The 14401-nt window shown below is 42.2% G+C and overlaps 1 protein-coding gene across 1 annotated transcript; it reads left to right on the forward strand.

The window, feature by feature from the left end:
* The first annotated feature begins 946 nt into the window (after positions 1-946).
* Positions 947-8960, forward strand: b3galnt2 (beta-1,3-N-acetylgalactosaminyltransferase 2). The gene is made up of 12 exons (XM_071481131.1): positions 947-1196; positions 1854-1980; positions 2353-2453; positions 4332-4531; positions 4781-4876; positions 5222-5332; positions 5431-5509; positions 6080-6263; positions 6609-6734; positions 6941-7100; positions 7194-7250; positions 8007-8960. Exons 1-12 carry the CDS (start codon positions 1088-1090, stop codon positions 8142-8144), a joined length of 1488 nt encoding a protein of 495 aa, XP_071337232.1. The 5' UTR covers positions 947-1087; the 3' UTR covers positions 8145-8960.
* The last annotated feature ends 5441 nt before the right edge of the window (positions 8961-14401 follow it).

Below are 14401 nucleotides of genomic sequence, written 5' to 3' on the forward strand. Positions count from 1 at the left end.
GTTGGTGTGGCCCTCTCTTCCTCTCTGGGAGAAACACCGGTGCTCTCAGAGTCAGAAGAAATTGTCATCAAACATCCCTCTCCATGCACAATAGAGTCTATGTAAATGATTTATGTGCAGCCCAGAGTAACGCATTTAATATGTCCTAATCCTGAGGCCATAACATGTCACCTGTGTTTTAGAATGAGCCACATGTTCATTCTCTACTCTGCTTAGATGTTTTTTTGCACTTCATTAGAAATTTGTAGTGCGGTTTGAAGAAAAACAAACAAACAAACAAACAAACAAAAGACACTTCTTTATGTGATAAACATGGGAAGATCCACATCTGCCAGACTTTTTGTAGCTTTTATTAGTTTTTTAGTGTTTCGATTTACCTCGAAAAACACATGATAAACTATTTTTTTCTGCTTACGACACCGTTCTGTTTACTTTAATGTGGTTTGGGTGGAGATTGAAACTGCATGGGGCCGCTTTATTTTTAATGGAGACTTGTTAAATGCTGAAGTGTATTGTCTACACCCACTGTGGTGCACACATTTATCTTTTTTATAGGCTATACACAGCTAAAATGGCAAGAAGTAAAATCGAGAGCGATATAGAGATATAGAGAGATCAATATATATATATATAACAGAACAGAGAGATCAATGACTCAGTAATAACAATCCAATAATATAATACTTACTTAATTTAATGTTAAAAAATTGAGTTGGATTGTATAAAAATCATAGTATTATATTTAATAATAATAATAATAATAATAACAATAATTGTGTATGCTTACCATACAATACAACCACTTTTTTTTTTTTCAAGGCTCTGACTGTAGTTGTTTGGCTAGCGAGGGTTGAACTCCATCTCCCAGAGTGCACGGCGACAGGGAAACTCGTCTCCCATTGGCCCAGCTCTCCGAGCAGCGGAGGCAGACATGAGGCGGTGGTGGGAGCCCGGCGGAGAGCTGCGGAGCTGAAATGAAGCGCACACACGGAGCGGCTCACACCACCGCGCAGCGCCGTGCGGCTCAGGAAGAGGCTCCGCGCCGCCAAAGCTGAAGGCTGCTCCGGCTGAGTGAAGGGCTCCGTCCATGCGGAGGCTAGCGCTCATTCTGCTGCCCTGTGCTGTTGCCGTCCTGGTGCACTTGTGGTTGGCACAACGACCCTCCTCCACCCCGCTGGACAACAACACACACTCGGGTACTTTTATCTTCAACCCCGGGGTTCAGCTCCACTGAGCTTCGCAACTTTTCCTCAGCCGAGCGGCCGGCTAACTTTGCGTTTACCTGCCTGTTGTGTCTGTTGTGGTCGTTAGTTTGTGTGGGGACAGGTAGTTAACGCTGGAGAGAGTGTGTTCAGTGGGAAATAATGTGACTGTAACAGTTCAGTGGTGTTGGGCGTAGCTGGGATAGTCTGAGGTCTGGGAGCAGGGGCTGAAGCGAGCTGAGCATCTCTGCCTTGTTACACTGAGCCGTGCAGCCTTCAAATGGATCATCACTTATTATCAGGGCTGCACTGGAGGCTGAAGCCGCTTTTTCCTATCAGAGGATTGTACTTTAACCGCCTCTTGATGCATGAAGACATGAATTTCCATGAGGTGCATTACAGGATGCACCACAGTTAGTCAGTGCAAACTAAGAGCCAGAGGAAGCTGCTATCAGGACCAGGGAAGGGAAGCACAAATCAAACATGCCTCAAAGTCTGATTTTCATGTTTCATCTCTGGCTTGTCATTGTCACCAACTGTAGGTCATATTTTACCTCCTGCTTACATTTCATTTCATCACTGTTGACTGCTGCTGTTGTTTGAGGTCTTCAATCAAAAAATAAATCAGTATGGCTCCTGTTTCTGATACAGATGAATCATTACCTTCCTATGAAGTTTTGGTGGGAGTGCTGTCAGCGAGACACCATTATGAACTGCGACAAGCGATAAGGGAGACCTGGCTGGGCTACCTCCGAGATCACCCCCACTTCCAGCGCAGGTCTGTAGGATGGATGGATCCCCAACTTCACCACTTGTTTGTCCTGCTTTCCTTTTTTTCCTTTCCCGGGTCAGATTCATATAGTGGAAACAAAGCCTGCAGCTGGCTGCTAATAACTGACTTCCCCATCAACCCTTTTATCTTCACCTGACTGGCGGCCACTGCTGTTTTCTCTTTCATTCTTCCCTTTTGTCCATTTCCTTCTCATTCAGCGATCTAAGCACAGATAAGGTGTGATGGCCTTTAAGCAACCCTCAGTAACCATGGCAACGCAGGGTGGATAGATGGACAAGCTTTTCAAAATCTTGTTTGCCTAATATCGCACAAAAAAAAGGACGAATGCAACGTAATAGTGTTTGTGCTTATTTCTAGAGTGGGGGTGAAGTTTATCGTGGGCAAACATGGGTGTCCCATTCCAGAGGAGGACAGAGAGGATCCCTACTCCTGCTCCATCCTGAACTTCACCGAGCCAGGTACGGGGAAAAAAAAAATTGTTCTGTGTGCAGTCTGTTGCTTGCATGTGCGGTTGTTAATAGCAGAGCTGAGAACGGAGAAGAATGGCAGGAGATGAGTTGAAAGAATTAAAAGAGTACATTAGAACAGAGGTAAAAAAAAAAACAACCTTTATTCCTCTTCATGCACAGCTCAAGGACACCGCTCTTTTCCTTTCCATACCCAAGGCCGCAGCAGAAACGTCTCACAGTCAGTGCAGCTGTTGCAGCCGTAACTAGAGCTGCGCACCAACACTTGAAAAGTAAAGCTATATGAAGCACTGACACACACTATATGAAATAATTGAACAGACTCGCTGAATGTCTGCAGTAAATTGTTCATGTCTCTCACCCTCTCAGAGCCAGTCCAGCTCAGCCGTTTCACTACTTCTCCCCGCTCGGTTCAGTGTTTGTTGCGTCCATGAAAACATAATTACTGCTCATCAGAATAGGCAACGGCCTTTAGGGTCATGGTGATGTTTTATTTTTCCAGCCCATTCTCTTCTCTCCAGCGTGTTAATGGATGTAAGTGTTGACGTGATTTGCTTCAGAATCTGATGCAGGCGAGCAGCTCTGGTGCGAGATGCTGGGTGTGAGTGGAAGAGAAAGAGGCAATGGCTGCTTTTAAAAAACTGTTGAGTATGTGCTATGTTGACAATTAATTGTTTCTGAAATGTGTTTGTTTGTTTGTTTGTGCTGCTTTCATTACAGGGATTTTTCTTGGGGACTACAATAAGGCGAATGCTAATTAGCAGCTGAGACTTTGTCGTAGTGATCCTGCTCCCAACACAAGGTCCAGGGGCCTTGCAGTGATGAGAAAGAGTCAAATTGTTTATGATATTCAAAGACGTTAAGACTTGTGGGCTTTTTTTTTTTTTTTTTTCTCCAGTGTTTGATTGACATGTTGTGACTAGTGCTAAGATTTTGATGAACAATTAATCATGCTAAAAATTCACTGGCTCCTGCTTCTCAAATGTGAATATTTGCCATTTATTTTTTAGTCTTCTGTGGTACTAAATTGAATATATTTTGGTTTTTGACTGCTGCAAAAAAGATTTGAAGACATCATCTTGGGATCTGGGAAGACGTGATCAGCATTTTTCAGTATTTCTGTCATGTTATTGACCCAATTATTAGAAAATAAACTGATAATATGAATCGTAGACAACACAGAATACCATAGAATATTAGTTGCTGCTTGATATGGAAAGAAATTACCAAAAAACTGAAATAATAGTAAATTTGCTGTTAATAATTAATGATTTATGCCAAGTTTTATTCATTTTTCCAATGAATAAACTGGCAAGCTCATGCTGGCCAGTGCCAAGAGAAGCACTGTTGTTGTTTGTTTTGACAAGTTGGCACCAACCAAGCATTTATATTTAGTCAGCATAGAAATATTAAATATATCCTCACACACTGGTAAAATCCTGCATCTCAATTCCACTCTGTCAGTGTGAGAGACGTGTGGTTTGATAAACAGCTGCTCTCTCTTTGTCTTTGTGATTCCTTGTCTTTTATTTTGGAGCAGGCAGCAGAACTCCTGTAGAACGTATATAAAGTAAAAATGCTGCTTCCCTTTAACAGCCTTGATCTTTTCATTGATCTCCTGGGTAATAAACTGCTCTTTTGTAATTAAGAAACCACACTCAAGAGCAGAGGCTTACTTTGAAGACAGCGGTCCCAAGAACCAGCTCCTCAAAGTGCTGATGGTGTAGCTTTCCCAGAGTCTGCCTTCTTCTCTGCAGACTCTCCCTCTCTCCAAATCCACTGGTCTTCATCATTTAAAATAAACGTTGAGAGTGTAATAAATCTCACCTTGTGCTAGTGCAGTAACAGTCTGCCCTCTGTCTGTCCCAGTGACAGGGCAGGATGCAGAGGTAGAGATCGTGACAGTGTCTGACCCCTCGGTGCTCACCCCGTCCGACGTGTCAGCCATCGCCCTGGATTTCAAGGTCCTCCACCCTGTGGTGATCACCAGGCTGGGGGTGTTTCCCAGCGGGGCCCGGCCTGAGCTTCAGAGCAATATCACAGTGAAGCTCCTCCAGCTGGACCAGGAGGTAACGGGCCCTCGACCTCCAAGCGTGATGTATCCTGTATGCTGTTGTTCTGATATGCAGCCTGGGGGGCAGCTGGTGCTGCTGCTGTTTACTGCCTCAGCTCTAGACACAAACTGAAACTCCTGTTGGATTACTGCCACTGAGATAACAGTCTGTATCGGAGCATTTAGTGTAGCTGAAGATACATTTACACAGTGGTATAAAAAATAGTTTCTTTGTCATTTCTTGATGTGTGAACACCTTTTGCAGGAGGCTGTTGTTACTGCTCGCTTCAGTGCCATCAGCACTGGGACCATGGTGAACGGGCTGTGGTACAAACCAGTGGAGCAGTTCATCTTACCTAAGGTCAGTTTTTCACATATATGCAGGGATTAGCCGGGACTGCAGAGATACTGAGGTCAGGAGTCAAAGTCCCTCAATGGACACCCACCCCTCCAAGGTCAAGAAGTCTCTAACATTTTTTTTATTATTATTGTTCTTACACATACTACAGTGCATAGTTCTTTTCAGGAAGTGTCCTTGGATATTAATTTTCCAACAGGAATAAAAAACTAGATGTGATTTCCAGTATAAATATAATTTTTGAGGTTGCTACAACAAACAGAGAGGACATGATGTTCGTGTCCCCTGCATATAAATAACAGCACCATGTTATATGTGCAACAAATAAAAAGTCTGTTTGTCATCCAGGGTTTTGAGGGGACGCTGGTTTGGGAGAGTCTGGACTCTTCTGGATTGACAACAGTCAACTCCTCCTCTGTGCAGCTCAATGACGGAGGAGGTGTCCTCAAGATCTCCTCTGTACGTGTTCACACATGGTGTCAAAAATAAGTGTATAAAGAATATCCTCTCAGGTTTTTAAGTGAGGAAAAGTTTTTTTTTTTGCTATTTTCCTGCAGATTGCAGAGGGCATATTGCCTCATAGAAGTGCTCTTGGATTTCCTGGTTTGGCTGGAGGATTCACCTTTACTGTCTATGGTTGGTCCAGCAACAAAATTAATTCTGAGATTCTTCTGAAAAAGTTTCGCTCTATGAGCCAGCTGTTGTAAAAGAGTCTTTATGTAAAAACTCACACCGGCAGGTTATGAGATTAACTCCTTTTTTCTGCCTCAGGGCTCTTGCATACATGTCAAATGGGAAATAACATAGTTCTTCCCCTCTCTGCCCTGTTGTGTTACATCATTGATTTTACCCTCTGCATGTGTTTGCATTTGAGTTTATCTGGGAATAGATTTGTAGTCACTTTGGTGTAAAGAAAATGAAATTTCACCATTCAATATGTCTGAGAACAGAACTAATGATCCATTCTGTAAACTTAAAATTTTATCACATTGTTTCGCTGGCCAGTGATTTAACTTATTATCTCTTAAAAATGCCCTAATTTATTCATACTTGGGGTGAATAAAAAGCTAATTTGACTTTTTTTTTAATACATCTCACTATGGACCCGTTTTCCCTTATTTATTAAAGTTTTTCTGTGTTTCTTTGTCATTACCCCCATCATGCACCTCCCTGTGCCTACCCTCCCCCCCCACCTGTGCGTGTCAGATGGAGACGGTCTGTCGGGGCTCCTGCGGGGCCGCCCAGCCAGGATGGAGCACCATGCCTCCAGGCTGAGGCAGGAGGACGCCGCCTTGCAGCGTGAGAGCCTGAGGCACGGCGACATGGTGTTCGTCGACGTGGTAGACACCTACAGGAACGTACCTTCCAAACTGCTTCAGTTCTATAAATGGTATGCCAAGTGCTAATGACTCGATTCTCTGTCTGCAAATTGCCTGGGCCCTCTGAGGAAATCAGCACCCTGAAATGAAAGTGTGTCGCCGCCTCAGAACGTCTCGTTGTTAGAATCACAATTGCAATCACTCAGCCAGGGAAAAAGTACAGTTGTGAGTCATCAGGCCGCAAAATATACACAGTGGTCTTAATCTTTGACTTGGCAAGTTTTTTATTTAGTTGCAAAACCTCTTGCCTTTCACTCTCAGTGGTATTTGAAAGTAGATCCACTCTGAGATATTGCAAAAAAAGAAAAAAATCTGAAGTCGACTTTAATTAAGGTTGCAAATTCCCTCTTTGGCAGGTCTGTGGGAAACGCTGACTTTAATCTGCTGCTGAAGACGGATGATGATTGTTATATCGATGTGGACTCAGTATTAATGAAGATTGACCACAAGGGTCTCAAGCGCAGCAATTTCTGGTGGGGGAAGTAAGTACTATTTGGTGTGTGGTCCAGTTGACAATGTATATTTTGCTTGTGATTTTAGTCCACTTGTGTTTGCGGCTCAACTTCCGTGCACCGTCAGCTGGACTGTGGATGAAAGAAACAGGAATGCTCTGCACAGTCAGACTCATGAAGTGTCAGGTGAAAGCGAGACAGGATGTGATGATAACATAACTGCTGTCCTGACCTAGTTTCAGGCAGAGTTGGGCAGTGGATCGTATCGGGAAGTGGCAGGAGCTGGAGTACGCTAGTCCAGCCTACCCGGCGTTCGCCTGCGGCTCAGGCTATGTGGTCTCTCGTGACCTGGTACAGTGGCTCGCCAGTAATGCAGGAAAGCTGAAAGCCTACCAGGTGGAGTACCAAGCACCAAGCAACTGTGGGGAAATAACAGAAAGATAATCATGAATATAATGTGAGCGATCTGTCCTGGATGTGTCGTTCCAGGGAGAAGATGTGAGCATGGGGATATGGATGGCAGCTGTTGGACCACAGAAATATCAGGTAAAAGAGGCAAAACTGTGAGTGACATTCAGACCTGCCAGCTCCACAGATGATTTGGTTTATTGGCAACAGTTAAACATATCTAGAAAAAACAACTTATCAGAGTTTGTCAGGGATAAAAAAATGAAATTCAGATTAATAGGACAGTCATTGGGCAGTGGGAAGATGAACTGTTAAACAATGGGACTGACTACAAAAAAAAAAAGAAAAACACATACTGTTGATTATTTGTACTTGTTTTATTGGCAATGATTCAGTCCTGAAAGCTTCATTATGCAGCAATACACCAAAAATGAAAAAATACAATATGAAATAAATCCTGAATTGAAATGATAAATGTCTTTCTCCTCTCACTCCCAAATCCCGCTGGCTGAAACATATACACGTTTATTTCTCCGGCACAGGACTGAAAATTGAGATGACTGTCATTTTCCTCCTCTTAGTAATTCACTATTTCACTTTGTGAGCTGATAACCGTTGTGCTTTTTATTTTGTGTAAAAAATTGTACCGTGCACCAGTCTTCTAGCACAGCATCACCATCCTCATCACAGAGCACTGCACATGTTGTGTGAACATGTGACAAATATGACGACTAAACTCAGTTTGACAGGATCGCTTTGTTCACTGGCTTAATCTTGGCAACATGCAGTTCAGTCTCAAAGGTGCATGTTGACAGTTTAACCTGGTTGAGTCCTGAACCAGTGTATGACTAATAACCAGATGTGCATGTTAACGCCCTGCTTTGCTGCTGCCAGGACCCCGGCTGGCTGTGTGAGAAAGAGTGCTACCTGGACATGCTGTCGTCCCCCCAGCACACAGCCGAGGAGCTGCACATCCTCTGGGACAGGAAGAGGGCCTGTGGAGACCCTTGCGGTTGTCCCTGGGGCCATTAAATCTGGTTCACACCACATTCACCACGCGGCACTGTGGGTAAAATCCACTCAACGCTAGTTGTCAATTCAATTTCTGTGGTTTCCTTGAAACCCCAAACTGAGTTTTATCAATATTATTATTATTATTATGATATCAACACTTTGAAATGTGTGATTTTCTGTTGGAAAATAATTAAAACTTTGAGATTCCATCGCAGGTTCTTACTATTAACAAAATACTCTACCAACATAATAAATCATTCACAGCTTCAGAATACGTTAAAACACATTTAGCTGTCGCGTACTGTCAGTATTTGTATCATGAAATGAAATCACCTGGTTTAAAGATGTTCCAGTAATGTGGTGACTGACAGAACCATGTGCATTAGCAGCATGTGATGGTCATCGTGTACAGAATCATTGCTGCAGGATTTGAGTACTTTGTTAATTACTGATACTCTGATATTTTGCAGACTTGAATCTTTTGGTTTTAAAAAGGGATATTTGATGGTATTTTAAAGGTGACTGCTTTACATTGCTATATTTTGTAAATTATTGTCTTAAGCTTTTCATCCTCCTCACTATTTGTAGATTTATGACGAGCTTTCTCACAAACACACACAGTTTGTACTGTAACTGTCATTGTGCAAATAGTGATGTGGCCTTACTGTATTTGTCAGGCGTCGTACTGTACGTATGTTAACACAGATTTCAATCAGTGTATTTGCAACACAAATTTTTGACGACGCAGTCAGATTGATTATGAAATAGAGTCACTAGTTTAACACAGATTTTAGGAAACCCTCCTCACAGGTAATAAAGAACACTTGAGAGAGATGAATGACTTTGTTGTTGTTTGTTTTGGGTGAACGGCTGCTGATTCTGTGCTGGATCTGTGTTCTGGTCTGAAGCCGTTCGTGCTGCTCAGTCGTCACCAGACACACAGTCGGCAAACAGACTTTGTTCATGCTGCTACAGAAGCCTGTTTTTTTCAATTCAGACAGGACGATGAGATCGCTTTGATCTCTATTAGTGATTGTTTTCCTGCGACAGCGAGCCGACCACCACTGGAATCATGAACAGGAAAAAACCTGTGGAGCGCTTTAGCCCCAAATTGATCAGTCACTTTGTGATAATCAATACCGACTGAACACATCCAGTGAGACACTTTTAAAATGTTGATATGAATGTGTGATTTTTTGATGAGCCCTCTGAGCATATGCTTTTAGTTACTGCACTGATTTGTTTGTTTAGTGAAGTATAGTCATGTGATTGATGCTGGGTCATGAGAATTAGATTGCCTCGCTCTGGATTTTTGTAAATAATGAAAGATGATGCTGGATATTTTACTAATGAGGGATAATATAAATCGTTTATTTTATTTAAGCCCAGTCCCACCTGCCAAGAAATCTATTCCTGCAATTAACCTGACACTGGAGCACGTATTCCTCTTCCTCCTCTCCCTCCCCCATCCTCTACTTTCGCCTATTCTCTCTCAGTGAGCTGCATGATAACAAAGTCACATCCGCAACCGTTCCACTCTCCTACATAGATAAGGACAGCGTTTTTCACCCCATCAGCCTTTCCCGCTGATTTGGCTCGAAGCCCTTCATTGTGAGCGTGGAAATAACACGCAAATGGAAAAAAAAAAAAAAAAAAAGCTTGCCTCTCATTTCTGCTCTGGTGCTTCTTTAGAAGATGAAGTTATTGGATTTGTGTAAACTTTGATAAACGCTGTGGGGATGTTGTCACTCACTGATGTAAAATGCTTAGATTATTAGCTTTTTTTAATTTTCAGATATGCTGCAAATCTGCCTCTTTTATTCAAGCCATGTTCTCTGCTACACACTCATCCGAGCAGGCGATCAAATCTACAGAATCCACCATAACCATAAGACAAATTGCACCGTGTTTACTCCCAAATTGCAGTTAAAATATCATTCAGGTTGTTTAATGCAGTTTGTTGTGTTTTATTGAATGAAGAGAGAACAGTTTTGCTGATAACTGCGTCATATTTGGAGGAAAAAAAGGCTCATGTATGAGTTAGATAGTGTGAAATAATTCCTTTGTTTTCTGAGAGATCAAGACCAGATCCAAAGACCAAAGGAGCAGATAACAAAACAGGGCATAGTGGAAACACCTCAGCTCGTCTCACTGACCCAGAATATCGGATTCATCCATATGTTTGATATAAATAGAGCCCTACACATTTTGAATCGTCTCTGCCCTTAAGCGTGTGTGTGTGTGATCCTTTCCAAGAGACGACAAGAGTACAATTCCCTGAACCACTGACTTATTTTCACTCTATTAATATTTTGCCATGAAAGTGCAATCATCCGTTTAACCTGTGACAAGCAGTGCTCTGAGAAAATAGAGGGAAGTTGGGCGCTGGAGTTAATTGTATTTATGAAATTCTTTTCATCTTGAGTCTCACCTCTCCCCAAAACTCATCATCTTCTTGCTCTGCAGATTGAATGCAAGACTGTGTTGACATTACAAATGTGAGTCCTATTTCCGTCATGTCTGGCTCTGTCAGACACTTCATTTTACTTGAGTGTTTAGAGTCTTTTTTTAGGCTGATGCACCCTCACAGCCCGGATGAAGCAAGTGCCCCTTCATCGACACCTTCCAAATATGAACTGATTATACACTGGGTTTTGTTTACACATTATGTAAAACTCAATTAAAAAAAAAAAAAAAAGAACTAATTGTGTTTCAACCATTCATTTTTGTTTTAACAAAATATTTCAACTGTTACTTCATTACTTTTAGTAAATCATTTCAATTGTTTATTACATAAGATCTATAATATATTAACATATAATTCAGCAACTTATTTATCCATTGTAACTATTTCACCTGTTTCTCTAGCAGCTGTTGATGCATCACTAACTATTCCTGCTGTTTCTACATCACTTTGAACTATTTCAACTGTTTACTTTCAGCTGGCTGTTTGCAACCTGTTTGTTTGCTAACAGGTCTGCGCTCTCAGTTGAAACACGTGGTGACGGCTGACTCAGGAAGGGCAGCTGTTTACTGTAAATACACCAAAGATCCGCGTCACCTCAGTGTGTCGTCCTCTTGGACTGTCGATGTATTTAGCTGATTGTGTGTGCCGCCTTGCAACTGCAGAGGTGCCCCCAGGGGGACTTGGTCTGAAAGCATTCACAGTAGTAGCTGTTGTAACTGTTTATGCTGTGTGCCACTTCATAGTTTAGTTCATAGTGTAAAACCTGTGTCTGACTGTGGAAACAGAGCACATTATGGATAAAATTCATCTTACCTGTGGTGTCAGAGTGAAGATGGCGAGATTCAGATCAGGCACAGCTGTCTGAGATCTTAGAAAGAGGAGCTTACAGTCTGCTGAGTGGCGTGCATCTGCATACTCATTCAAACAACTCCAGATTCTTAGACTCTCTTACACATTGCTGTCAATCAGCCCCCCTCTTCTCCAACATCCCTTCCTCCTCCTCCTCCTCCTCCTCTGTGTGCACCAAAATGAGGAGGAAATCATTTATTCATGACACCCGGCATCCAAAACGAGTATTTCTGTCTGATTCTGATTCACAGGAATGAGGGGATATTATTAGACAAACAACTATGCCCTAATGGGGCAACATTTTCATTCCCAATTTGAAATTGCACCCGCAGCTCGCTCACTCTCTCTCTCTCTCCCTTCTCTCTCTCTCTCTCATTTCCATGCAGCTACACTTTCGGAGCCTGCTAAGGTTGCGTCTGTCACATTTGCAGAACACAGCTGTGAAATGTGTGACATTGTGGGTCGGTTAGATGATAACATTCGGAGGACGGTTTGGCTATTAGTACACATAATTACACGCATCTTTGACAAAGTGATGCAACCACTGAGTGAATCATGGACTTTCATAAGCTCACTTGACCCCTGCTGCAGCAACATGGCAGATTTACTATGATAGTATTTGTGAGAGATAATTAGCTCAGTCATTACTGAACCATTACTGACAATTATTCTGTCTTAAGAGCATCATGAATCAGCTCAACGGTCTGATGATGAGATTCTTGGAAACCACTCAGTCACTGGATGTAACTTGATGCAACACCATAAATAGAGGAGATGTCATGATGTCAGCAAAGTGCCCTCAGTTCAACATTCAAGGATTACTCCAGCAATTTAATACTGCACTTGCACAAGGTTGGAAGACTCGCAAGAAACAGATTAAAAAAGAATGAATGCAGAAGATGAGACTTGTATAGGTAAAGCTAAAAAAAAACTGTTTCCCATAATAGCTCAATTGGGGTTATTTCCTCAGACTTTAGAAAGCTCCCTTTAGAGCTACAGACAATATTACCCACAAGCTGTGTACTCCCCCCACCCCCTCCCCTGTGATGAGTTAACTGAACTACAAATGTACAATTGCTGTTCAGTGTCCCTTTAATCTGTTTGCAGTCATTTGAAACTCAGGGAAGACAGTTTCATGAAGGCTACAGTGATTGCAGGTAGGAACAAGTGAGTCTCTCTTTATCCCCAACGGGACGTGAGGGCGCAGTGAGGTTTTTACAGATACCTGAGTGCCGGCAGAATTATGCATGAGAACGAGTTGTTCTGGGAACACTGACATGAATCTGATAACCACACTGGCATGAATATTGTAAAGTGAAGGGAGCTTGCCATGCATCAAGTAATAGTAAAGGATAATATGTTTTGATTTTCAACAAATGCTGTGAAATCAACAATGAATTGATCCTGTTAACAAGAACTGTCTGTCTTACTGTCACTAGTGCAGCAAATCTGCGACTGAAGATAGTCCCCAACAAATGTCCAGCTGTTTTAAAAGTTATTTAAAGAAAGAAAGTATACGTTTGTGACCCATTTAAAAATGGTCATTGGCAGGAATGAGTGGGTGTGGGGTAAGAGCAACATACAGTTTGTTGAGAGATGGACTAACACCCTGTTTGTTTTGGATTGACAATAACCAATGTATAGGATATAACCTGCAGCCTTATTCTTAAATGTAGCTGGGAACGAATGAATGGTTTTGTCCTTAAACAAATCTTTCATGGAACATGGTTCAATATGTTGAGTTTTGTTGGTGGTTTTCTTCAGAGACGCTTGTAGATCAATAAAATGTCCTGCCAGTTGCTCCAGTGGAGCGTCTTCTGCAGCCCAACAGTAAAGGACTGCATTTGTTCCCTCAGCTCTGGGGTGCAAGTGTGTAAAAGTGTACATCTGTCAAACAAGGTGCACCTGAAAATAAAAAACAAAACGGCAGTCTCCTAAAACTTTACCCGAGTAAGTACAGTTTTAAAAATGTAACTGAGTCAAGAAAGTGAGACTTCAGTTCAGCAGAAATCGGTGAAGGAATACAAACACAGCAGCATCTATTTCCATTCTCAGCAATTTTGTTGTTGCCGAAGAAATATTTATGAAATATCCACTGGAGTGCTACCAAGAAACACAAATGTGTAAAGCACAGCCCAGTGATAAATAATCCAAAGCTTGCAGAGGATGAGGGAGACAGTGAGTGAGCCATGTCGCCCTTCACACAAAAGCTATTCTGTTTTGCTCTCAAACAGAACTCAGACACTGTGGGTGGAGAAAATCAATCTAGTCAACCTAGAGAGTGGGAGAGAAGAAATGAGAACCGTGAGAGGCTTTGATTATTGTGATGGACTTAAGTCAGCTCTGCAAAAGCCACTTCATACGTCTCCACTGTTTATCAAATCAGAAATGCATTTGCATCACATTTTCCTGCACTTGTGGCTGCTTAGATGGAAAATTAGTAAAGGAACCGGTCCCCTAGATTTTCAAGAATTTGACATTTTGATGAAAAGATGTATTTTCAGAGAAGCCACAATCCAGTCCAACAAACACACAATTAATTGAACTGCAGCTGTCAAGAGCAAGAGCTTCAGTGAGTCAACAGAGCTGTCTGGGACAGATACCCTCTGTCCGCAGGGCTGCGCCTCTTTCCAGCAGCTGAGGAAAAACTCACAATAGTATTAACAGAAGCAGCAGATAATACAGGATTTAGATGACTGGGGCCCTGTATTTCAGACCAAACTCGCAGCAAAACACCAACCACATCCATAGCAACCACCCTGTGTGAGTATTCAGTCAAGGTTCCTCAAAACAAAACACGACAGGCAATTCTGTAATAACTTGCATCAGCCTCCTCGCCTCGCCTCGCCTCGCCGTCCGTACGGATCAGGATGGAGTTGCAAAAGTATCACACATGGATCTGGTGCAATATGAGAAGGCTTATGATTAAATATACTGTGGATAATGATGGCTCAGTGTT

The sequence above is a fragment of the Trachinotus anak genome, unplaced genomic scaffold (assembly GCF_046630095.1).
Source record: "Trachinotus anak isolate AG129_WGS33_773 ecotype Australia unplaced genomic scaffold, CSIRO_AGI_Tana_v1 ptg000007l, whole genome shotgun sequence".
Taxonomy (NCBI): Eukaryota; Metazoa; Chordata; class Actinopteri; order Carangiformes; family Carangidae; genus Trachinotus; species Trachinotus anak.

Excerpts from the sequence above, each read along its gene's own strand:
- b3galnt2 (XM_071481131.1), top strand. The coding sequence starts at position 1,088 with ATGCGGAGGCTAGCGCTCATTCTGCTGCCCTGTGCTGTTGCCGTCCTG. Across the intron at positions 4,532-4,780 it reads TCCTCCAGCTGGACCAGGAG|GAGGCTGTTGTTACTGCTCG; the intron begins GTAACGGGCCCT and ends CACCTTTTGCAG. Across the intron at positions 6,735-6,940 it reads AGCAATTTCTGGTGGGGGAA|TTTCAGGCAGAGTTGGGCAG; the intron begins GTAAGTACTATT and ends GTCCTGACCTAG.